This window comes from Branchiostoma floridae, chromosome 18 (assembly GCF_000003815.2).
Source record: "Branchiostoma floridae strain S238N-H82 chromosome 18, Bfl_VNyyK, whole genome shotgun sequence".
NCBI classification, from domain to species: domain Eukaryota; kingdom Metazoa; phylum Chordata; class Leptocardii; order Amphioxiformes; family Branchiostomatidae; genus Branchiostoma; species Branchiostoma floridae.
In genome coordinates, this window is record NC_049996.1 from 7,468,078 (window position 1) to 7,492,981 (window position 24,904).

The 24,904-nt window shown below is 40.2% G+C and overlaps 1 protein-coding gene across 13 annotated transcripts in view; it reads left to right on the forward strand.

The window, feature by feature from the left end:
- The window catches only part of LOC118406220 (collagen alpha-1(I) chain-like), a 122,153-nt gene that overhangs the window by 88,866 nt on the left and 8,383 nt on the right, over positions 1 to 24,904 (forward strand). For 3 of the 13 annotated variants that reach the window (XM_035806122.1, XM_035806125.1, XM_035806127.1), the window contains exons 4-37: positions 6,774 to 6,884; positions 7,845 to 8,082; positions 8,284 to 8,372; positions 8,848 to 8,949; positions 9,542 to 9,574; positions 10,255 to 10,281; positions 10,622 to 10,657; positions 11,280 to 11,387; positions 12,101 to 12,145; positions 12,464 to 12,646; positions 12,957 to 12,992; positions 13,567 to 13,611; positions 13,861 to 13,944; positions 14,251 to 14,268; positions 15,174 to 15,227; positions 15,803 to 15,847; positions 16,577 to 16,648; positions 16,834 to 16,869; positions 17,376 to 17,480; positions 17,926 to 17,961; positions 18,334 to 18,405; positions 18,671 to 18,706; positions 18,820 to 18,882; positions 19,123 to 19,254; positions 19,485 to 19,556; positions 19,727 to 19,771; positions 19,967 to 19,999; positions 20,185 to 20,238; positions 20,600 to 20,696; positions 21,102 to 21,127; positions 22,344 to 22,388; positions 23,383 to 23,427; positions 23,937 to 24,026; positions 24,425 to 24,622. In XM_035806122.1, coding sequence (XP_035662015.1) covers positions 6,774 to 6,884; positions 7,845 to 8,082; positions 8,284 to 8,372; positions 8,848 to 8,949; positions 9,542 to 9,574; positions 10,255 to 10,281; positions 10,622 to 10,657; positions 11,280 to 11,387; positions 12,101 to 12,145; positions 12,464 to 12,646; positions 12,957 to 12,992; positions 13,567 to 13,611; positions 13,861 to 13,944; positions 14,251 to 14,268; positions 15,174 to 15,227; positions 15,803 to 15,847; positions 16,577 to 16,648; positions 16,834 to 16,869; positions 17,376 to 17,480; positions 17,926 to 17,961; positions 18,334 to 18,405; positions 18,671 to 18,706; positions 18,820 to 18,882; positions 19,123 to 19,254; positions 19,485 to 19,556; positions 19,727 to 19,771; positions 19,967 to 19,999; positions 20,185 to 20,238; positions 20,600 to 20,696; positions 21,102 to 21,127; positions 22,344 to 22,388; positions 23,383 to 23,427; positions 23,937 to 24,026; positions 24,425 to 24,622 — 2,511 coding nt within the window. Of the gene's footprint in view, positions 1 to 6,773; positions 6,885 to 7,844; positions 8,083 to 8,283; positions 8,373 to 8,847; positions 8,950 to 9,541; positions 9,575 to 10,254; positions 10,282 to 10,621; positions 10,658 to 11,279; positions 11,388 to 12,100; positions 12,146 to 12,463; positions 12,647 to 12,956; positions 12,993 to 13,566; positions 13,612 to 13,860; positions 13,945 to 14,250; positions 14,269 to 15,173; positions 15,228 to 15,802; positions 15,848 to 16,576; positions 16,649 to 16,833; positions 16,870 to 17,375; positions 17,481 to 17,925; positions 17,962 to 18,333; positions 18,406 to 18,670; positions 18,707 to 18,819; positions 18,883 to 19,122; positions 19,255 to 19,484; positions 19,557 to 19,726; positions 19,772 to 19,966; positions 20,000 to 20,184; positions 20,239 to 20,599; positions 20,697 to 21,101; positions 21,128 to 22,343; positions 22,389 to 22,471; positions 22,508 to 23,382; positions 23,428 to 23,936; positions 24,027 to 24,424; positions 24,623 to 24,904 lie in introns of all 13 variants that reach the window. The other 10 variants (XM_035806123.1, XM_035806128.1, XM_035806130.1 and 7 more) reach the window with 10 other exon arrangements.

Consider the following 24,904-nt stretch of genomic DNA (forward strand, 5'->3'; position numbering starts at 1 on the left):
ATCCAGAAAATCCTTTTGATAGTAAATCCCCTTGAAATGAAGTTCCCAAATCAAATCTGCAGGAAGTAAGTCCACAAAATGTAAGATTTATGTATAGGTTTACAGAAGCAGGTGTTTGATGTAGGAATTGTTGTACATCCTACGTGGTCCTCACAGATTTGATAATAGATTGATTATGTCTTTTATGTATGGTAAACTACAAATGTACAACTTAGTACAAGTCTGGTAGTGTGAATACTTAATGAATACATGTCAGGCAGTGTCAACTTTTATTGATGTGTGGCTTGATCTAAACACTCCTGCCTCCTTAGGGACCGTACGGCGTTTAGTGAGGGGGGAGGGCCGGTCGCCAGGGGGGGGAGGGCCAAGCAAAAAAATATTTTGCCAGGGGGAGGGCCTAGCAAAATTTTTTTTACTTGGGGGGAGGGCCAAGCAAAAAAAAAATAGCTTGGTCTGCCAGCAAAATATGTCCCTTAAAATCCAAGAAACGGCGTTTCAGAGGGTCAAGATTTCAAAATTTTTCTAGACCTCTGCAAGGGATCGCCCGAGGTTGGCGCTCGGGACACAGTGAAAATGTGTAAGGGAGGGGACGGGGCTTATGCATGACGCCCTCGAAAACCTTCTTCACGTACAGAAATGTTATTAAACTCTAGACTAGTCTGCCAGCAAAATTTACCCCTGTCTTATTGCCCTCAAAATGTAAGAAATGGCGTTTCAGAGCTCGAGGGTAAATATTTGCAAATTTCCCTGGATCCCTTTTGACGTGACCGGCCTCGCGCCTTTGATGACCGACATCGTGATAATGTGTCTTGGAAGTCAAGTTAGAATTGCTGAACTCCAACAATTTCCTCAAACATTTATATGCAAATCTTCTTTGTAAACTGTCCTATAGTATTTCCAGGTCCGCCATCGCATCTGGTCTTTAAATGCAAACATCTTGATCCTAAAAACTCAGCATGGTCATAAGAAAACTCATATTTTTACCAATACGAAAAGCAGAGGGCATGTTTGTTGCAAAGCTCCGCTCTCTGAGAACACTGTCTTGGCCTAAATGGTGGCATTTCAGCACGCTAACTGCCTCAATTCAATGGAAATTGGTAAATGTCCACCCCTGAAATACCAGACTTTAACTGACCCTTACATAAAATGGTATACTTTACCCAGTGGGGTGTAGGCGTCTCCAGTGATTTACTTTAACTACTGCTGAGGGCGAAGCCTTTCTCACCCCAGAATGTCTTGAAGGTCGTTTAGGGGTCAGTACTTTTGAATGATGGAAAGCAGACTTAATGTTTGATAGTCTGTCTGACTAGACAAGATGAGCCAAAAACCCAACAGTGGTGTTATGTTTATCTCCTGGTATTGAAGTTCTGCAAACTTTGACACTAAAAAACTGTAACAAAAATGCCCCTGCAGTTCCAGGGGGACTGCTGGGGGGACCAAACCTATGCCACTATTCCTGACATCAAAAGCTACCAACTAAATAGTAGACTCATCAGGACAAAGGATATAGAAATTAGTGTTGGAGTATGCAAAATAACATGCATACTAGTGCAGTAAATTCATTTATTTTCTGGGTAGAACTGGAAAGGAGTTTTTGCTGTGCTTTAAGTTTCCACAATTCTGTAGTGCAGTAGCTGTATGGTGGAATGTCCCTATTGAGGTAGCCTATTCTATCCATTGGCAGAAGGTGGTTTTCTTCATCAGCAGGGAAAAGGACAAAGATTCTAATCTGCTGCATCATCAGGAAATTTTGCCTCTCTAGAGTGCATATCCTAGTTGTAACATAGCCAAGTTTTTCCTCTTTTACATGACAGGACACAAGTCCAGTTTGTTGTTAACAGGACTCAGCTGACCTCACACATTGAAATGGGCTCCAGGTGAGGATGTCAGAATACAGATGAACAGACAGTATAAAGATTGTACAGGAATAACAGTCTAAAAGCCATAAGATGGGCTGAATATCATCATTGTCCTTAGCCTGATCAGTTAGCAGAGTACATAATGTATTTCTGTACAGTCATTGAGTAATACATTAACCCGACCCCCCCCCCCCCCCAAAAAAAATCATTGAAACCTGTTTCAGCCATCAAGTAAAAAAGCAGGAAATCTCACGGACAGTACTAGAAAGGATGAATGACTCTAACATGCCCTGAATGACCTCTCCAGACCCACTGGTCAGTGGCTGAAGTGGATTTCCCAGAGTCCACTAGACTTCCCGTCAGGTGGTCTTGTTGCTGGGGTAGAGGAGGCCCTGAAAAGTTGATTCTGCATCAGTCATGAGTCAACGTACATGCTTTTATTGCGTTTCCATACAGTAATTTTAGTCAAGAATGTTATATAACATTCTTGTTTAAGTGTACAGAAGTTTTATAATTGTGTGTGTCTGTATGGTTGCTTGTGACGTTGTGTGTCCATAGTTATTGGAACTCAGTAGAGTGTCTAGTGTCTGTATGCTAATAATGTCAGGAACACTGATAGGAAGTTAGAAACAAAATATTAAGAGATTGTGTTGTGACTTGTTTTTGTTTTTTTAGACTTACTGGTATTATGAACTTTGTGATGTCATTACTATATTATAATTTTGTTAATTTTATGTATTGCTATCTTGTACTTTTCACCATCACCTACCGGTATCATGAGATCTAGAAGAAAACTTTGCCAGAAAGCCCAAACCATTCCTTGACTAAAATTGAGACTAAATAAACAAAACTTGTATCCGTAAGGTAGTGTAGGTCATCTAAGTATATATACCCTAAATACCAGTTTGTGCTTTGCAATGACCTACAAGACACAGAAGGTATCACAGACACAGTGAAACATCTGGAACATCTTCATAACGATGATACCACTGCTAACTTGCAAGCAATGTACATAAATGGATTTACTTCTGCTGTGTTTTTCAGGTAAAAAATTCAGTCACAGCTCTGGCGAATTTTGAATTTGGAAACGTTAAACAGTTACGACAAAAGACAATTAAAAACAATTATGGCCAGAGACGTCAACTGAGTGACAGAGGCAGTGTAAAAGCTAGACTGTTGAAAAGAGAAATATGTGTGGTTACCCAGACCACCTGACCCATCCTGACCCTTGTCCATTGCTATTTGGGGCAGGGGATGGTCACTTGTCTGGAACAACTTTCATCCAGAAGTGTGGTCTGGATAGGGCCGAGGTTCTTGTGCATGTAGATGTTGACTGTGTTTCCTTAGCTGTAAGTTACTAAGTATGCATCCAAAGTATGCTCTGCTCCACTAGAACAGAAACAACTGAGTTGCATAAGGAGTTGTTTTGGTTCAGGAGTTGTGGATGGACAAGATGCCATCGAAAAGCAGTTAGAACTTGAAGTTGGAAATTTTGTACTTGGAAGCTTGACCACTTGTACAAAACAGTGTACATTATAACAGAAGGAAAATAGAAGGTGTATTTAAAAAGTGTCTGAAGGGCACAACTTTCAAGCCAAAACAAGAAGCGAAAACCTCTAACTGCATAAAACATTGTGTCTGCAAGATCCTGCCTAGAAATTCGAATGGCCATCATCCCCAAATTCTAGTAGACATGATAAAATAACAGTAACAGTTGAAGATCTGCTGGTTTTATGACCTTGGCCACAGAGTTCAAGACAGTTCCAAGGTCGTGCCCCAGGGTGTCTGTAATGGGAATTCCAACATGGTGGAACATTGACAGTGGCAAGAAGGTCAACTGGTCCATCCCTGCTTGATAGACAACCTGGGCGTGACCACAGGGAGTCAGTCTACTGTCACTTGGACAGGAACTTGGCCATCTCTGAATGTAGGGCATCTCTCATGCAATGTCTTCCTTCTCCCCCCCCCCTCAGAACATTAGGTACATATACATATGTACCTTACTGAAGACAGTGTTTGTATGTTTGTTTGTCCTTGTGTGTGTTGCAGACTTTTCCACTGTCATTTGAATATTTCAGAGTGGCAGACTTTGAGACAGAAATGGTGTAACTGGAGACCAGAAGTAAGGGAAGGCTGGTTTGGCCTTGGTCCAATGTTGGGGCTGCAGCCTAAGTCTCACAGGAAGGCTGGAAAAGGCACAGACAGAATTAACAAGATCAGCATAAGAAAAACATAAAACATCTCTGAATACTTGTTGATGTAGACCAGTAAAATTTAAAAGCTGAGGACAGACCATGTGTTCCTCTCCTTTCTGCATTCCTCGTTCAATTTCCTTATACCTGGGTCAAGGAGAAGATCATGTCAACAATGGAGGCAGCCCTTCTGTTCCTTGTTAGAGACAGTTCAGCATAAGAAAAACAAGCCAAGCTACACCTACATGTCCCATAAACTAGAACATAGATGGTATAGACTGTCCAAGAACATTGCTCAAGAGAAACTTAGCGTATAAAACGGTGTAGTTTGAACCCATGCGAGAGTGTAAGTTGCCCTACTTTGGACTAGTTGGGTTAACTGTAAATCAACCTGTAGAAAGAAAATTTGTTTCTCTTCCTTAGAAAGGTACATGTATATTGTTGGTACAGTTCAAGCAACTTCATTGCACGGCCCATTTGCCAGTGAATTTCATGCAATTATCCGGCTGTTGCAATGATGCAGTTATCCAGCTGTACCGCACAAGTTTGGGATTTGGAGATTCTGTGCAGTTAACAGAAGTGTGCATTAACCCACTGTGCAATTAACTGGCTTCTACTGTATTACAATTAAGGCTTTTTACAAGTGGCACAGAAAAGAAGATATGAGGATGTCCTTAACCTATGCAACAATAGTTACTTATTTTCACCGGAGTCAAGGAAAGAAATACGTATAGAGTCCCTTCCAAATGCACAACATTGGGGCCTGCTATGGATAGAACTCAGAACCTCTAGATTCTGACTAAGTCAACAGCCCTAACCACAAGTTCCTGCCTTTCTAAATGGGTCTATTTTCTACCCCTAAGTGTAAGTGACCTTGTGGTAAAACTTCAAAATCTTCTGTAATGTCGCAGTAATAGGTTACTCAGCAAGAAACCATCAACACTCCTATTGCAGAAATTGCTTGGTTTGTAGAGGTTAGACCTCCGGTTAGATAAACAGGTTTTGTAGGTTCTCCTTTGGCACTGGGTCAAGTTTCTAGTTCCCAATACTTGCACTGCTGTTATCACTGTCAAAAAGAACCAGAGTTGGACCTATTCCTGTATTTTTGCTTGTGAAGCTTTTAGTTTTAATGCCCGACTGTGCCTAACTTGGGCTGTGTAAAGTTTCAGCTCGCAAGACCATAAAATCTTTTATGTTCCAATTGCAGAAACTTAGTACTGTTAGCTTAATGGTATGCTAGCAGTATCTTGCATACAATGTACATCCTCTCCGCTTTTGAAGCAAATAATGCCCAAACAATGTGTTGCTTTCTACTGTTACCGATTTACAAGCTACAAATCGGAATATATTATACACCTTTCTCACGCGGCGGCCATGATAGATCGAAGAAGAGGTCAATGAGGCAAACAGACAAAACTTATTTCTAAAATCAGGTCCCATTTAGTTTTCCCCCAAACCACACAAATTTTCATCATATAAGATAGAATAATAAATACTACAAGAAGTGTTATGCACCGAAAGATGTAGCAATTTATAGTAGTGTAGACTGACCCCATAGTCCCTTAAGAGATGCAAAATAACAACATAATAATGCAAATTTTTAACGAATTTGCAGCCATTCACTTATTGGTCGATTTCCTGATTGGCAGGCTACCATTGGTCGAACTGCTAATTATGATGGACAGCCTTTTGTTTGCCACATTGAACTCGTTTTCGATCTATCATGGCCGCCGCGTGAGAAAGTTGTATAGTCAGGGTCTCATGATGATTGCATATGAATTATGATAGTCTTGCATATGTCACACAAGCTTCAGCTGTCTTTGATCCTTATCACTGATTGGTTCTACCACAGTCTACTAGAAAATCATACGAAAACAGAACAATGACCTAATATAATGACAAATTTGACCCTGCTGTAAGAATCCAGCAAAGCCCAGTCTTTGCCCAAGTTAATGACGTTTAATCCTCTACCTTACCTACTACCATTGACTACATACACACCATCCTTCAAATCCAAGTGGTTTCCCATCTGTTTCTATTGAGCTCGCTTTAGACATCTGGGTGGCAAAGCTTTTGACTTCTCCTTTATGTGATTGAACCTGTCTCGTTACTGCTTGCCCCTGTAAACCTTTCCATCATCGCCCACTTTTGGTCTTAAAGTAGACCAGTGTCTTCAAACACTGGAGGATTTCTTAACCATACCAACATCTGAAGAACTCGTTTCACATGTACATTATTGAACAATCTTAACTAGATTGGTATTATGTCCTTGTTCAGCTTTGTTTGTGTCCTTAAAAATTTACCTATTTCTTATAGTTGTACTCATCATACGTAGGCCAAATTTAAACATTAAAGCAATTGAATTTTATGGATGTGCATGCAAAGATCTTTGCCTGATTTAAAAAAAAAGGAAATTTTGCAATAAAAATAACATATGTCATGCCATGAGTACATATTACGTAAAAGTGAAATGTTTTGAAAATTTAGCCATCCCCCATCTTGTCCATTTTTTTCAGTCTCATTACATTGTAGATATGGAGTCTGCAGTTTATTGTCACTACATCTATATTATAGCTACACGTCTGATGTGATGTGATATTTGCAGCAAAGTTGTTGTGTCTAACTGAGACTTTGTTGTTATGTCTAACTGAAACTTTGTTGTTATGTCTAACTGAGACTTTGTTGTTGTGTGTAACTGAGACTTTGTTGTTGTTGTGTCCAGGGTACTGTGTCAGGCAGTGGAGATGGAGGGGAGGAGGGGACCATCATCACCATCCCTGGTACTGTCATCCCTGGCAGACCAAATACTCCTCTTGCCACTCAAGAAACACCCGTAAGTAGTCTTCATACTAACAGGAAAGTTCAGGACTGTTGGATGTACTGTATGGATCAGGAAATCTGTTTCTATCATGAACGGTGATGAGGGGGGATATGGACTCAGTCATGTTTAGGAATGTATTCTTCACACTGCAGCAGCGACACCTAGCTGCAGTACAAAGATGAACCAGTCAGTATTGCCCTTAGAATGTTGACAGATTGTCACAAAAACATTGACAAGGTATAAACTCATTGGTGGTGTAGAAAGAACCTTGTCGTCCAGTGATCTACTAACCAAATGAAACTATTCGTAGATAGTTGAATGTTGATATTAATGATAGCTGAGATGCATTTCAGCACAATGAATTAAACTTGCTGACTTTTCAACTGTAATTTTGACAATGATCCTTTTACTGTAGAGGAGTGAAAAATTTGTGAATTTTCCTTTGTTATTGTGTGAAATACATCTAGTAGGCTTCATGCCAAATATTCATTCTCATATTTCCAGTTGATATTTGTCCCTATTCTTCTGTGTTTGTTCTTTGTCATTATTTATGATTGACATCTTTTATCACCCTCCACAACACCATATTTAGCTTGGATGAAGAATCTATATCCATCCATAAAGACTGGGTGTTATTCTTAGTATTTTACAATGTTTATTTGGCTTAGTGGTCATATACTATACAGTGTCGCCATCAGAACAAAGTTGTTCTAAATGTCCAGGCCTAAGTTACTTTATGTTTACAGCAGAAAGAAAAATGATCTCTTTGAGCTTCTTATATTCACTATACTATAACTTTAAAGAATGTGTAATTGATATGTAAATGATGTTGAAATAAGGTATAAATATACCACTTTCATTTGGTTACTGATCATGAAGATTGCATCATATTGCACATGCCCACTTCAAACTGTGATCTAGCTAATTGTAAAAAAAGATTCACATTGTTTTCTTTATTTGCCCTTTGTTTAGGTTGATGGCCCAGATGTGAACGAACCGTACCCAGACACCAGCAACATGGAGCGCCACGATGGCGACACGACCGGTTGGCCGGAGCTGCCCGAGGGTGGTGCGAACACGGGACTGGCCGGGCTGCCTGGTTTACCCGGTGTGCCGGGACCAAAGGGAGACACCGGTCCTCAGGGTCCGCCTGGGCCAAGGGGAGAGAAGGGAGAACCGGGAGATACCACTTTGGTCGAGGGGCCGATAGGTGAGGGACTGACTTGGTTTCATGTAGCAAAGATCCAACTCTCAATGTCTTGAGAGAATATTCTAAAATTGACAGACTCCGAGCAGGATGTCAACTACCACTAGAATCTTTGTCCTTAGAGACTTCATTGCAATTCCTACTGGTAAAAAGAGTCAATGTGCCATCCCTAACCTGCATATCATAATATCTCCCTGTATGCAGGTATACCAGGTGATCCTGGCCTTCCAGGTTTACCTGGACCTAAGGGTGACACCGGACCTGTGGGCCCACCTGGTGAGAGGGGATTGCAGGTGAGATTCAGACACTGTGTACCTTATTACTATCACAAGTCTTGTGAATTGCAGCAGCCTTTAGTATCAGCTTTTGTGTACAAGAGTAGGGTTATCAAAATAAGCTAATTCATTGTTTAAACTGAGCATGCGCAACAAGATATAAAGTTGTGGGTAATAATTCAAATTAAAGGCAGTTAGAATCTGGTGTGTTTTGCATATTTTTCTACGGTTTTCACCTTTGACATGTCTAATATACATTTCTTGCTAGCTGTGTATGGGCGGTTTAAACAGGCTTATGATCTATCCAAAACCCATCGTCTCTTTAGACGGACGGAGGCCAATGATGATGATCTGTATTGTATCTTTGTGTACTGATTGCTGGTATACCGGTACATCATAATGGTCCAGTAACATACCAGCTTGAACAGGAATGGAGTTATGTTTTTCTGAATGGTTGAAAATGATGTTTCAAATTGTTTGTTTGTTGTGTCAGGGTGAGAGAGGAGAAGCAGGACTGAAGGGTGACCCAGGAGTGGGGCTAACCGGCCCGCCCGGGCCACCAGGACCCCCAGGAGTTGTCACTGTTGGAGATACTGTAAGTTTCCTACTATAGCCAACGTCATTAGAAACCTCCATCCTAAGGCAAAATGTCTAGGTACATTTTATAATGCTTCTAGAAAGAGGCTTTTCTAAACAAAGTGATGGTCAAATACATGTAGATACTGTAACCAGACTTGTTGTAGTGGAGAACAAAACACTGCTTATTACCATAGATTTGCATATCATATGATTCAACTGACATCAGCAATTAAAACAAAGAGTTAAACATGCTTTAGTTGAGGGAAATTAATTTTAACTGATATATTGTTTTCAGTCAAGTAGCAGTACAGTATAATAAAACATGACTTTTATATACCCTTGCTAAGTTCTAAAATTAAACTATGCATAAATGCATATATATGCTGCATATTTTTAATTTTTACATTTTTTTAGCTTGGTCTGGGATTAAGCTTTTTATTTTTTCTGTCACATTTTCATGATTTTTTATTTTCATTTTCACATCCCATTTCCACCCTGCAACATTTTTTTGTGCATGATCATTGTGCTGTCTATACCCCCCTCCCACTGCACCCCCTCCCACCTTGCACCCCCCTCCCCACCTCACACCACCCACCATATATGCACAGGATCAGGTGATCTCTGGAACCCCAGGGTCTAAGGTGAGCAACAGAAAGCAGAACATCACACAACACAGAAACATGCCTAACATTTCACTGATACAAGGCTTCGAACCTCCTTTCCATATTTCTTTTTTAAACTACTGTCACAGAGTTTTTTTGATGGCCAAATCTACATGAACAAGGTGTTTCACATCCCTTGTTGTGTTTTTGATCAAATCGCTCATTTTTTTTAATGCATCAACTATATAAATGTGTAATTCCTTACTTTGACAACCAACATGAACAGAATTGAGAAATAATTCAGTAAAGGATAAAATGACAATAATGTGTCACTGGTATTAAAATGCATCAAGGCTGTGCCTTTAAAAATCTGTACATCACAAGAGGTTAAACACTATTGCTAACTGACTAATGATGTGCAATACCTATACAAACAAACTAATCTGACTGATCAATATTTAGAAAATGAGTCCTCTGATAACCAGGAACCTTAAGTTAATAATTGTAACTTTAAATGTCTCTAACAGTTATGTGCTTTCTGTGGGTTGTTTGCATCTATATCTACCTGATTGTGAATTTCAAATCATATTCCTGCTTTGAAACTTGCTCTATTACCACTAAGTGATTCTCTTTCGATTTCACCTTTTGTGATGATCATTGTGGTGCAGTACTGCCTCCTAGAGAATATTGCATGAACTGCATGTGCGTTTGTTTTACAGGGAGAGGCTGGAGCACCTGGCCTGCCGGTAATTACAGCATCTTGTTTCGAACTTTGTTTTTAATTGCAATAGATCTAGGTTTGGGGAGATGATAAATTCTGTTGATGACGGCTGTATAAATTCCTATGGCATATTTTATAGTTAAAATATAATCTTGTGTGAGACATTGTGTTTTGCATGCTAAAATGTACAAAAGACGTAATGGAAATTTTTTTCAACATGAAACATGAATTGTAAATGACTTACATTGGTATTTGTATGACAGCTTTTGTATTGATACTTACTTACTTTGTATTGACAATGTGTTATTTTGGTTTGGCTCGCTCTATAACCATATTCTGCTTGTGGATGCTTGCACTGCATGTAGGGTCTACCTGGGCCTGCTGGCATCACAGGAGCAAAGGTATGCATGCACATGATACTGGTGTCTGGAATTTACAGACATACAACTACAGAAATATGTTGTTAAGTACTAGACTAAAATTGCCCATTTTAAAACATTCAGACTGCCTGTGTCATCAGATGCCCTATATGGGAACTTAACACCCTTGTCTAGCCAGGCCCAACAATTGCTGATTGGCATATATACATGTACGTGATGCATGTATGAGGGTCCCATATTTTTAATGGCTTGAGGTATTATATTGAAGGCCCTTTAGTTGTAAACATTTCTTGTCCAGGCCATGATTTAAATGCATATTTTGTATATGTCTCAGGCACCGTCAACCTTGTCTTATTACCCACAGTGCACAGTTCAAACCATGAACTAGCATATTCAATAGCTATTGTTAGCATAGTTGTGTCTGTGCCCTACTGTCATGGACACATTATGCAAGGGTTTTTTCATACATGACAAATAAACAAATAGACTGTACATGTATTTTCATTAGTCTAGCACCAGAATTACATTTACACGTAGATAAAGAGTAGACATACTCTTGTTCACAGTTTGTGTAAAAGAGTAAAATGTAGTATTGATGTTGTCTTTCAGTGATTTACGTACATTTTGCTGTGTGTTTGATTAGGGCGAGCCTGGAGAGTCTATTGCTGGGGTTGCTGGCCCACCCGGACCACCTGGGCCGCCTGGACTACCTGGCCCACCAGGGCCCTCAAACGGCTTTGTACCAGAAACAGTGTGTATTATCTTATAATGGTCTTATATAATTATCATGTACCTTTTTACCATTTCTGTTGTTTTTTCCATACCATGCGGCACGCTCTGTTCCTTGATAAACCTACCAGGACTAATGCAGAGTTTCTTAGAACACTTTGACAAAGCAACGCACCCCCACCCCCAATACAGGCTTTTCATTTTACGTCATCTGCGTCCTGTTGGATTACAGCGTATGTCTGTTAACCACATGAAGATGCTACTGCTTAATTCAATTATCCGCCAACATGGTCGTCGGAGGATTCAAATTATAATTAGTATGATGTCAATGAAAAGCCTGTATTGTCAAAGGGCATTTTTTTTGCAAACCCCCAGAGGTGTAGGCATTTACTGAGGCAGTTTGAGGTCGTTAAAACCCTGACTCCCTTTTGACACTGGTAGTTGCAAAGAATGGTAATTTAGCTTCTGAAGAGGCAGATAGTTTCTAACTTCATAAACACATTATCAATTTGGGTTGGGCTTGCAGTCAACAGCCTTCTTGTACACATATATTGGATAGAATAGAACATGATGGTGAAAAGGTCTTTAGTGCTTTGAGAATTTGGAATGTTGATTGCAGTTAGTTCTTTGACTTGCATTAATTTTGTGATGACAGCATTTTCACAGCTTGAAGCATGATGCATTCTGGCAATGATGCATGTTTTTACCTTGTACCTTTATTTGTCGAAACATCAGGCCATTATTGGACTTGAAGGCTCGGGATATGAGTTTGCTGGGCAGGTAAGACTGGAGGAATGGAATACAACTTACTCTCTTATATTTGAGACCTACATGTAGGTATGCATGCATATGTCACAGAATCATGTACTAGTGCATGTTATGTATATATAGTTTGTGTAAACCAAAACTAACTAAGTCTTAAAGTCTAAAAGCATTTTGAAAGGATTTGCATTGACTTAAACTCTTGCATTGTAATTAATTTCCTGTCATATTCTTTCATTTAGATCCATACATGTATGTCTTTTTGTAGTCACGCACAAGTGAGTTTTTCAACCTTCTGTTAAGCTCTATTCTCTTCTTTTTCTTCTGGAACGATAGGGTGTAGCCGGCCCCCCAGGACCCCCAGGACCACCCGGTATCCCAGGACTGCCGGGCCCGCCTGGTTTACCCGGCCTGCCAGGAAAACCGGGTACTTTTGGCACCGGAAACATCACTAACGGGATCCAGGGCCCTCCTGGTAGAGATGGTGTGGACGGATCCGCTGGGCCACCTGGGATTCCTGTAAGTATTATATAATACAGGAGAAGCCAGTTAATCGCACAAGGGATAACCGCACACTTCTGTTAGATGTAATTTGACCGAATCCCAAAAATCGCAAACCACTGCAGTCCATCTGCATAACTTTGCATAATTGCACCTCTCGGAAAATTTCTAACAGTTATATCTTTATCCACGGATGTTTTCCTTCATTTGCATCAAAAAGCTGTCAAATTACAAATTGATGGGCACTGAACACATGAAAAAGAGATTGGGAAAGATTTAACTAGCTCTAATTATATCATTAGAATTGATTTCTGCCTTTTTCTTCCAGGGTATTCCAGGACAAGATGGACCAATAGGACCAAAGGTCAGTCTGTCTAGATAATTGCTAGAGTCAGGTTCAAGTAAAATGGGTTTTCATATTGACATGTTTTTTTCACCCCATACATGTACAACAAGGTCTTGTCAACGTTGCCATGTGTTGTTTTATCACATCCTGGCCACCCCTTGTGTTGTTGTGTTTTAGTGTGTTGTGTAAAAGCAGTAATTTTTCATTTAAGCATGCAAAGAAATTTGTTCTCTTTAACTGATTTGACATTTGTAGACTCATAGGAGCAGTGTTCAAGTTGTCTTCACAGCAACAAACATTTACTGACTGCATATATAAGTTTAATATCCCCAACTTCATGTGTGAACTCTGCAGCTTGGGTGTGTCGATGGTGGTACATGAACCTGTACTTAATCATGTAATCATCTACTTGTTGTACCATTGCATATCAAACCCATGTCCCCTCCTTCCTTACCATAAAGTCCTGTTGAAACCTGGTAGCTGATATTTGTGTCCTCATCATGACTTTAATAAATGCCTTGTGCTCCCGTACTTGCATGTGCGTTCCCCCTCTAACCTTGGCAACCTACCCTTGTATTAACTTCATGTACAGGGTGAAGCAGGTGTACCTGGGATTGAGGGGCCAGCTGGAACTAAGGTAAGACATCATCGGTGATAGAGCTGCAACAACACTGTCTACGGTATAGCGTGTCAATCAGAACTTCCTTCACATGTGTTATACAAATATGCAGAAACATGTTGTACTTATTTACTGTTCTGTGTTGGAGTTATTTTGGGGGGTGCTGGAACATAGGTTTTTAACTGACCAAAATATGTAATTAGTACAATGTACTTTACTGACAGACCGAAGGAATGTTCTGACCAGCCTGTTGCCATGTTGTTTTAGGGAGAGCCTGGACTGACAGGAGCACCTGGACTGCCTGGTCCACCCGGACCTCCTGGGCCCTCTGGTGGTGGTGGAGGAATATTTGTAAGTCTGATGTGTTACAATTATGTTATGTGATGTGATATGTGTATACAGTACGTTATGATAATGATTGTGATGTGGCATAATAAGCGATTCTACTGTTAGGGATCATGGTCGGGATCTATTAGATTAGTTGATTCTACTGGTTGATGTTTGTACTAAAGGAAATCTTAGAACTTCAATTACGCATAAATCATTGGATGCTGGTGTTTTTAAACCTTTTTTATATCTAGCCTATCAAGTAGACAATAGTTAGCCAGAAGTGTACCTGAGTTGTAATAGTGACCCTATCTTCCTGTGTGGTTTCAGGGCTTTGGTGGCTCATCGGTAAGTACATCGGAGAGTATGTTTGTATATATGTTGAGGTAAGTGTAGAGTTAGTAGAAGTGCACACAGCCATTACAGAAGGATACAGACAGGAGTAATAAGCCTGTTCATGGTTCCAACTGCACATGCACAGCTGAGATGTATTGTGGGTAAATGCCAAAGGTGAAGGCCCCTGATCATGATTTCTAAGACAGCTCTTTGACATATTACCCACAATACATCTCACTGTGCAACTACAGTTGGAACAATGAAGAGGATTATTACATGTCAGCCCAATAGGTGCCATAAGGTCCCCTCGGCCCTGGGAGAGAACATTAGGTTACGCTCATAGCTCAGACTTTGCTCTATTTAGCAATTAAATGCTTTGTTGCCTGCTCACAAACTGATATCTGTCATGCTTTCAACTTGTAGTGCAAACGCATGAACTGAACACTAAGCTATGATCTCATGTAATATTTTGCCATTCATTTCACTGCACCTTTGTACATGTACATTGTATGCTTCATTTGTGTGCTGCATTGAACCATATGCCTTGTAGGGCCTGTTCACATTTGTTGTCCAATCATTGCATAATGACAAGCTGAGGGTACTCTTGGTTTTGTCAAAAATTCAGTATGTATAAAATTCAGTAACATGTACAATGTATCTTGATTTAGAAAAGACTGTCTTAGATTCTTGTTGTTTGTGGTGAAGAGTCTGTGACATTGAAATTGTACGATGACCTACAGCAAATGTAACCACGCCATTATGTATGCATCACAGCTTACCCATGATTGCTTGTCTGTGTTCTCACTCATCATGAACAAAGCTCCATCCCATTACACAGTGTGCTGTGCTTTACCCTATGATATAAGCCCTGCTTGTAGCACTTTCCCTTGCTGAGCTGCTAGTCTGCACACTTACAGGGGGGACCTGGACCTGCGGGGGAACCAGGGATACCAGGAAACCCTGGGCAGAAGGTGATGATGGGAAATGGGAGGAAATGTTGGAAATTGTATAAAATGAGCCTGTTCATTATAGTTCCAACTGTGCATGTGAATTTTTGTATTAAATGTATGTGAATCAGATGATGCCTCTGTGTATGTGCATGCTACCCAGTGAAATGAGTGATGAAATTCGACTTGACTAACTTGTCCATGGATCACCTCATGACATATCATGTGAATGTCTTATTTCTAACTCTGTATGGTTTGCATAAGGAATGCTGTCAAGTGATACAAATGTATGGGGAATATTTCCAGCTGTTAATAAACAGGAAAGTTTGGGCAAATTTGTGTACATTTTTGTGATTGGCTTCCCTAATCTAGCTAAAATTGTTTTTGCGGACAATGTCAACAGTTTAAGTTGGAAATATTCTGAAAATTGAGTCTCTTTAGTGTGCATATATGAGTTATGAAAACAATGCAAGTGAACTGGATGTATTTGTGTATTTCAGCAATGCTGTTACTGGCACGATGTTGATGTGAATGGGACATGTATTGCTAAAGCCTGCCATTGGCTGCTGTGTTTAATCCTATTAACAACTTATCCGTAGGGTGAACAGGGAACAGCTGGACCAGAGGGGCCGCAAGGAACACCTGTAAGTGGTACCCTCTAGGAGACATTCACATATTACTGAAAAGGGAAATAGACAGATGACAAATGAACTTGTTCTGAAGTTTTAATTTCCAACACAAAAATTGGACATACTCCAATTTTTGACCATCTAACTCCAGTTTTTGTCAAGGAACAATCAATCCACTGCCTACATTATGCAGATAGCGTATGTCACTCGATGAGCAGTGGAAAATAAGTTACAGAAAGTTAATGGCTTCCCCGTTTAGCCAGTGTTATGATCCATTGCTTACCAAGTCATGTTGTGTTATATGTATATCTGCATAACATGACATCACAGAAGCAGTAGATTTTTTTTTTCCTGGAATGACCATAAGATATAGCATCATCATCAAGATATAGCAAGAAAAAAATAACACAGAATACATGGAATTAGCATTGAGGAAACAACTTCAACTTGAAAGTTCCAGGAAAGGAAACAATACGATAACGCTGCATTTCCAACAGTGGCTATGACTGCTGAGCAACTGATAGATTTCTTACCTTTTGCATGTATGTTTTGATACTTCTGTATTGAATATTATATTCCAATTTAATCTTATAATCAGGTCACTTAAATGAAGTTTTGGTTGCTCAATGGTCGCCCAGCAATCACAGTTGAGTGGAAAGGGGGCCCAAGAGTTACAGTACCTCTATGATGTACCTCTGTTCATCATTGTTGAACCCTGTATGTTCCTGTGCTGTGCCTGTATAGGGCTTACCAGGGCCAGTTGGACCACGTGGACAGAAGGGAGACCCAGGCGAGGCTGGCATTGTTGGACCTCAGGTGTGTTACTGTTAATTTATTTATCTTTGCAGTGGCTTAATTTCACAGTAGGAGGGTAAGGGTTAGTGTTAGGGTACTTGTCTCAAGGCAAAACCTCATAACAGTTATTATGCCTTAAGTTATCTATGATATTTTGTATTTGTGCAACAATGTTTCTAAAGAAAAATGTATTGTGTTTTTTATAGGGACCCAAAGGTGACATGGGACCAAGAGGACCCGCTGTAAGTATTATAACTGTAATTTGCCTTGAAAAGATATTAGACAATGAGGGACAATCCTTCCGAGAAAGGATTTATATTGTTTTTCAGAAGATCTTATGTACTGATAACTGACAGTGTGTTGTTTTTTCTTGTGCTGCATCATTCTATGTGGTATACCTTGCAGAGGTTTGTAAAATGAAGATTGTCTTGTTACAGATAAGGCTGTCTTAGATCATTGTTGGATGTCGGTTCTGTCATAGCATGCTTAAGATCAACATCAAATTCGTATGATGGCCTATAGTCAAAGTGACCTTGTTATTCAAGAAAATACCAAATTGAATGACAAGTACAACTGAACTTAATTAAATTACCCTTTGAACTGAAAAGGTAATTCGATGACATACACAGTATTCAGCAAAATCTAGGTATCGTTTAATCTCATAAAGGAGTGACATAAAGGAACAATGTGTGCTTGAAGACATGTTCAGTGTCCTCATTTTTACAATACCTTTTCTTCCTCCTGACAGGGTGAAGCAGGCCGTGACGGTGTCGGCCTCCCCGGCCCCCCTGGCCCGCCCGGACCCCCAGGGCTGCCTGGAACCATCTCTGTACTCCCTGGGGATGATGAGATGGTACAGAAAAATGTTTCCTTCTTTGTTTGAAATAGTTGGTCCAATATTGATTGCTATGATTTTAGTAAAAATTTTCATACTAAATGCAAGCTGATAACATCTGCTATTGAATATGATTGCACTCCATTTGTTTAATATGTTTTTTGACATGGGAAGATGCCTTCTTGGATTGTGAAGTTGTAGTATTCTGTATTGCTGTGAATTATTATATTTGCTGTGATGAAAATCTGGAAAGTATTCAGGAGTTTGCATGGTTTATGAAGGTGTTTTGCTATGCTTGATAGCTGTTGAGTATGCCTGATGTTGAGTTGCAAATGAACAATGCCATGCTGTGTTTTATGGCTGTTGCCTATGCCAGATGTTGAGTTGATTGCGTATGAACATGCCATGCTGTGTTCTCACCTGTTGTGCTTGCACCGTTTGTTGTGCACATTTCTGCATGCAGACTGTCAGCCCAGGCTTCCGGCCAACTGGAGGAGAGGTGAGATTTGGTCCCATTTAGTCGCCACTCTTTCAAGAGCTGTATGAAACGTGTCGGGTATCTGCATCATGTCCAAAGTTTAAAGTTCATCCTTCTGAAGTGAAATACCAAGCAGCAGATTTTAATCAACATAATAGCGGTACTCCTAGTATATATCAAATACAGGTCAAAAAGACATTAGATACAGTCAAACCCACCCAAGAGGACAACTAAGGGGACAGATCAAATCTTGTTTATGTGGACAGGTGGTCACTATAGGTATGACAAATTATCTGAGGGACTATACCAAGCCCTTTGTATGATCTTCATGACTGTTGTGTTGACAATGCCAAATGGCTATGCTGTGATTGACACCCTCCTGTTTATCTGCAGGGTGAGATGACTGGTGGTTTTCCTGGAGGACTGATCGGACCTGCAGGGCCTGAGGGGCCACGTGGACCTCCGGTAATGCTTTTATATTCTTAGACTTCTGTATTGGTTTTGTGACAATATCTTTCTTAATGATTCATCCTTTGTGTATAATGTATCAATCCTGAAAAGAACTGTAGATAATGATATGAACTCAAACATCTTACTGTTTGAAGTTGATACTGTAAGAGGTTACTTTTCATGCTTTATGGATGAGTCAGTTACATAATCATTAAGAACAGATTTGTTTTGAGCAATTAAGGACTGTTACATCCAGCTAAATTGTATCTTTCCCTTTCAGGGCATTGCTGGACCTCCTGGACCAATAGGCAGACCTGTAAGATATTTCTGCACTTTTTAAAAAAATTTCCAACATTGTTCTTGATTTTCATGTGTTTATAGAGGTACTGCTTTAATTTGCCACTAACCGTGTTGTTTGATTGTTGCCAGGGTGATGACGGTGCTCCTGGTCTAAAGGGAGACAGAGGAGACTCAGGAGAGGCTGGGCGCAAGGTATGTCCCTAACATATACATCTCAGTTTATTTCTTTTTGGGGACCTCCACTTTGAGAGAATGCCCCCAACCAATGATAGGTACTCATTTTCACCTGGCTGAGGAAAAAAGTCGTTTCTAGCAAAGACACAACATTGAGATCTGTTAGGGATTTGAACCCTGAACATTAATATTCTAGGTCAACAACCCTTGCCACAGACCCCATATCTGATGTATTGTACATTTCTGTCCCCTCCACAGGGTGATCGCGGTGAGCCAGGCCCTGCTGTGACTGTAGATGGAGATGTGCTTCAGATCAAGGGTTCTAAAGGAGAGCCTGGTCTGGATGGTGTGGAGGGACTACCTGGCATTAAGGGTGAACCTGGAGAAGCTGTGAGTCCATAAGATCTCTCTTGTAACCTTTAGCACACTCAAGTAGCTACCAAGATCTCAAGAATTTACCCTCATGGCAGATACCATTTAGTGTGTCATGAATAGGGATGACTATAGCTAGTAAATAGTCATATTTTGTTACCAGGCGTACTGTACGTAGGGCACACATTTTTACAATGTATATACATGTAATATCTCATATTTACTTTTTTGTACTATTACTCTTTTAGGGTATCCAAGGACCAGAGGGACCTATTGGACCAAAGGGCATGATTGGTGAGGTTGGATTCCCTGGCAGAATGGTAAGTTTGACTTTTTTTGCAAATGAATTACATGTATTTTGTGGAAAAGCTAAGTATAATGTTTCGCATATTTACATACCTTTGTGGCAGTACTAATAGTACTTCATCATCCATAAATTTTTCTCATAGTCATATACCTTTTGCAAGATCACCTAACTTTTTTTCTACAGGGTCTTCCTGGTGTCAGAGGTCAGAAAGGAGAGAAGGGTGACACTGTGAGTGCTGCAAACATTTTGTTGTTGTTGTTCTAGATCTTTTGATTCTTGGAGTTACATAATGTAATAGTACTAGTATACAGACAATTTTCAAATGGTTTGAGATGGTAGCATTATCTTTGGTACAAATTGTTAATCAATGAATTTGTGAATACCATGCATCTGTTCATTAACCATGAAATGTCTACTTTACAGGGTACTGGCTTACCTGGACCCCCTGGCCCTCCAGTAAGTATTGTACTATTTTTTTATGTAGTTATCATTTGTGCAGATCTGACAGTGTATCTCGCTTTTTATAAGGTTGTAAAAAGATTGAATATGATCATGCAAGCAAAGTTCCAAAGATTCAATGTAGGGTCTGTGACTTTTCCCTTCATTTGACATGTTAATTGAGATAACCTTGTGTTCATCAGGGTCCTCCTGGACTACCCAGTGGTGCTTCCTTCCCAGCTGGCAGCTTCCCTGTGGTAAGCTTGCTATATATATAGTTGTCATTTTTATGTAGTTTTGTCTTGATATTATTTTTATTCAAGTCTTTAAAGGAGGTTGTCTGGTATTTCACTTACATCTTACCTAATATGTTTTTGAAATCCTTCTTTGAACAACTGCGTTATTGATAGATATTTTGCAATTTGTTACATTGTTGTAACCTTTGTGAAATATAGAGGAATTGTTTTTGGTCCGTCTGTGTTTCTGGAAATTTTTGGACACCATAACTGAAGAGCCTCTAGATGAATTGTTATATTCAATATGTCTGTGGTTTTTTTTGGAAGATGAATATTAAGGTTGATTACAAGCCTCCTGGTGACTTTCTTTGTTCCTATACAGCTCCAAAAGGGAGAAAAAGGAGACATCGGACCCTCTGGTCCACCTGGGCCACCTGGAGCTCTGGCGTCTGGACCTGGGCTTTCGTTTGGAGGTGCAGGTGTGTGATTCAGGATTTCGAATATTTTATTTTTATGATTTGGTGAAAGCTATATACTGTAGATTTGTTTAGTACTTTTATTGCAACTTAATTTTGTGGTAAGAGAATTTTTGTTTTGTTTTAAGTTTGCAGCAGTTGAAACAATTCAGTAGTAATACAATGAATATGCATATTCTTACGGTCATGAATTGTGATGCCAAGATCCCCTCGAAAGATGTTTCAAGATGTATCGTATTTAAAAGATCCAAAGAGAAGTGTTGTTTAGCAGAGTTGCCATCTTTGTTGTGTCCTTTGACCAACTTCAGTTCTGTCAATGCTAAGTGTACATTTGTTGGAACTTCGTTTATTTAAATTCATTGTTTGAAGTTGTTTCAAAAACTCAAGCTACTGTTGTGTCTCTTTCAGGACTGGTGGGGCCTGCTGGTCCAAAGGTTTGGAATCATATCATTATGTAGATAGGAAGCTTTTTTGTCCCTAGTACATGTACTATTAGCTTCTGTAGGCTTCTACGTAGTTGCCCTTGTATAACATGCAGTTTAGTCTTACTGCATAATTTTAGACAAAAGTGTATAGATTTGATGCACATTGTGCCAGCTAGCTATAGCTTCACAAGCAGACATAACGTCACTGTACACAGCATTCTGCCATTTGCAGTAGCAACTTTAATGCTTCTGGCAAGTCACTGGCATGACACATTTTAGACTTGCTAGGTATTCTCCAAGAACATTGTGTATTTCTGAAGATGTTGGGAGAGTTTACAAGCAACGATTGGCTTGAAAAGTTTCCCAGCATTATGCCAGTTCTTGGAACAAATCTAGTGTCACGTAAGCTTTAGCTTAGCAACCTAGTGAAAGCTTTGGTGGAAGGCTTGTTGGAGGGCATGCCAACTATAGCTTTAACTATTAGCCCAACTAAGCATGGTCCATCTTACTGCTTGCTCTATCGCCTGTCCTGTCTCTTTACTAATGTCTTTAACCAAACTTTCTTTGCCATTTCACCCCGTTCCCTGCCTGCTCACTAACCAACTGAAAATAAAGAAGCATGGGAATACATGCCTGAGGTCATGCCCATGGTAAGACTGGTAGAGATTGTAACTACACTGGGTTTCTTCAACTCTGGGAAATCCTTTGGTTGAAGAAGCCTAGTCTAGAGACTAAGTCTACCCGTCTTAACCAGAGATTAATGTCATGCAGATCTGGATGATGCATCTTGTTGCAAACATTTTAACAGATATATTATTGACAAGAAATTGATGTATTGAAAATTTAAGATTGAATAACTTTGGATGAAAAGAAACTTGAGCTGTAATTTTAAAACTGCATGCTGCACCAATGAGAAGTGCTCTCTGTTCCTTGTCATGTGCAAGTAGATCCTTGGTTGGTTGTAGAGTAGAGAGAACCTGCCGATTTACAACCTTGCTTGTTCTTACTTGCAACCAATCTTCCTACTGCACGCTCTTGCCCCACTGCCGCGGATTACTCTCTGCACGTGTGACCCCCCCACTGTCAACTTGGACTTTCCCCCCACATCCTGGCTCGGTCTCCAACTCTTGTTCACACCGGATTACCTCCGTTTGGGCGGCAACTGTCCCAACTGTCTCCCAACCCTACACCTTGTACCTCCCACCTGCACCTTCCCACCATGCAGGGGGAAAAGGGGATGATGGGAATCAGAGGACCATTAGGGCGACAGGTAAATGGATTAGTTGTTTTGTTGTGCAGCAGCCGGTAGTGCTGTGACTGAACTGTTGTTGTGATCGTGTTGTTGTCATTCAGGGTGAGAAGGGAGACTCAGGACTGCCAGGATTCGAGGTAAGGATGTGGTCAAAGCTGCTGGGGTGATACCACAACTCCAGTGTTTGAAGTCATGCATGCAATCAATCCTATGGAAAGGTGGACAAAAAGGTGTTATAACTTTTGGAATCAACACTTGGAATCACCATGAAAACTTGCACTGGAAAACTGTCCACCAGCAAGTCCTATACGGCCATTTTTGCAAATGTGGCCCCCTTACTAGAGCACTTGCCCCCTTACTAGAGCACTTGCTTTGGTCCTTTTGGTTCTGAAAGTCAGCTAAAAAAAGATCATTCCACTACATCTGGAGTGTCAAAGACCTGAGAGAAAAGCTAATTGATTAAAACTACTTAAACATGTTTTAAGTCAGGAAAAGTCTTTCCTGTCATATCCGCCACAAGAGTGTCAAAATTTTACAAGAAAAAGGATTTTTAACGTTTTAAACCCTTGTTTATTTTTGAGCTCTCTAATTGTTGGGTCTATCTAGGCTCTTGTGTTGTGTCTCCCTGCTGGCATGGTGTGTGGAAAGTTTGAAATATGGAAGATGTTGTTACAACCATAATGTGTTTTTGTGTTGCAAAATGTAACTTGACACAGGTGTATGTGTTATGTCACCGATGAAAGATTACCATACTGTAGTAGGGAGTCGGAGATAAGGGTATGTTGTGGGGTTGGCAAAGCAATAACTTATGGAATTATACATGTAGCACTCATGTAATTAAAAGATTTTAAAGTTAACACAACCATTCTGGCTAAAATGTCTTAAACAACATGAGTGGAAAGAGATGACATGTGTAACAATACAGTTTTTTATCCACCTCCTCATCTCCCTAGCATTGTGTATGTTTTCATGTATCAAACATGTTAGTCATATGTACTGGTGTCTTTTACAGGGAAGGAAAGGAGAGATTGGCTTACCTGGCAGGAAAGGAGATAGGGTATGTTTTCATTGGTTTATGTCAACCTTTATGTGACAGCAATCAAATATGATGATAGCTTTATTCCAACATTCATGTGCATTGCTACGTTTTTAAAGTAGTTGATAATTCTTACTTCATGGATCATGGATTTGGGGAGCACATTAAGAGATTGGTCTCCTAACAAAATTGTATGTCTGTCAATAGGATGTTGTTAATGTTGCCATAAACATGTATATGCATAGTATTTACAATACAGGAAATGTTGACAAATAAATATCAGCATTATTGATGGCATTATCAGTCCAGGATTGATGTTGTTAAGAAAATTGTGGTTTCCCCAAGAACAACCATGGAGTGCATTTTTTTTGTCACCATGAATGGTAGGGGCATTGTCACTAGATAACTTCAAAAATGCCTGCAAGTTGTTCAGTGTAATATAACCAGCTGTTGCTGCGCTGCATGCCTCCAAAGCTTGTTTTTCATGCTGAAATGTCATGCATATACAGACAACCTTTTTTGTATGACAGGGAGAAGCAGGTCCCCCTGGTGCTCCTGGTGGTTTCTTCGGCGGCAGCGGACAGGTTGTGCAGGGTCCCACCGGCCCCCCTGGACCTCAGGTGACGTTTCTTCTTTGTTGTGTACTCTCATTGCAGGATAATCATTAAACCTTATAAAGGAACACCTCATTCAGCCTTCTCACTCCTGCATCTTGTCGAAAATGCACTGATTATTACTTATGGGTTCTGTCCATGGTGCTGAATGTTTGGTAGTTGATAGGGGTGCTGAAATGCCATCACTACGTTCATACCTTTGGTTGGAATTTTTAAAACTGATTTTTTTTTCAACATGAAAAGCGAGAAAAGTTCTGCTAGACAATTTTCCAGTCTAGACTCACATAGTATTTTCATCAACATGCTTTGAACTGTGAAGATGTTATTCTGGAATTCATTGTAAATTTTATGAAATGTCAAAAAAAGATGTCTTAAATTCATTTTGCCTTTATTCCATTCTGCAGGGTCCTCGTGGGCCACCTGGCTTCCCTGGTCGCGGCCCGTCTGGACCACCTGGCCCACGTGGTCCGGCTGGCCCGGCAGGAATCGGAGCACCTGGATTACCTGGCCCACCTGGCAGACCCGGACAGCCAGGTGCCAGCATCGGCAGTGGGATCATGGGGCCTCCCGGGCCACCTGGCCCTCCTGGAAGAGCTGCTGGGGTGAGGGAGAAGTGTTGTTACTGTTACACACAGTTTTCTGTTACAGGTAGTTTATTCAGTAGTAGATGGGTTGGAATGACTTTGTTCACAGACTAGACTTCACATGCGCAATGAGTTACGTCGTGAGTCAAAGGTAAAGGACCCTTATCTCAGTCATGTTTCATTTATGTCTCAGGGGCCTTCAACTTTGACTGTGCTGTGCATGTGCAGTTTAATCAGTGTAGTGGCTTATTGGAGTTTGTCTGTCAGAACTGACTGTATCATTCAACAATTAAATAAAAA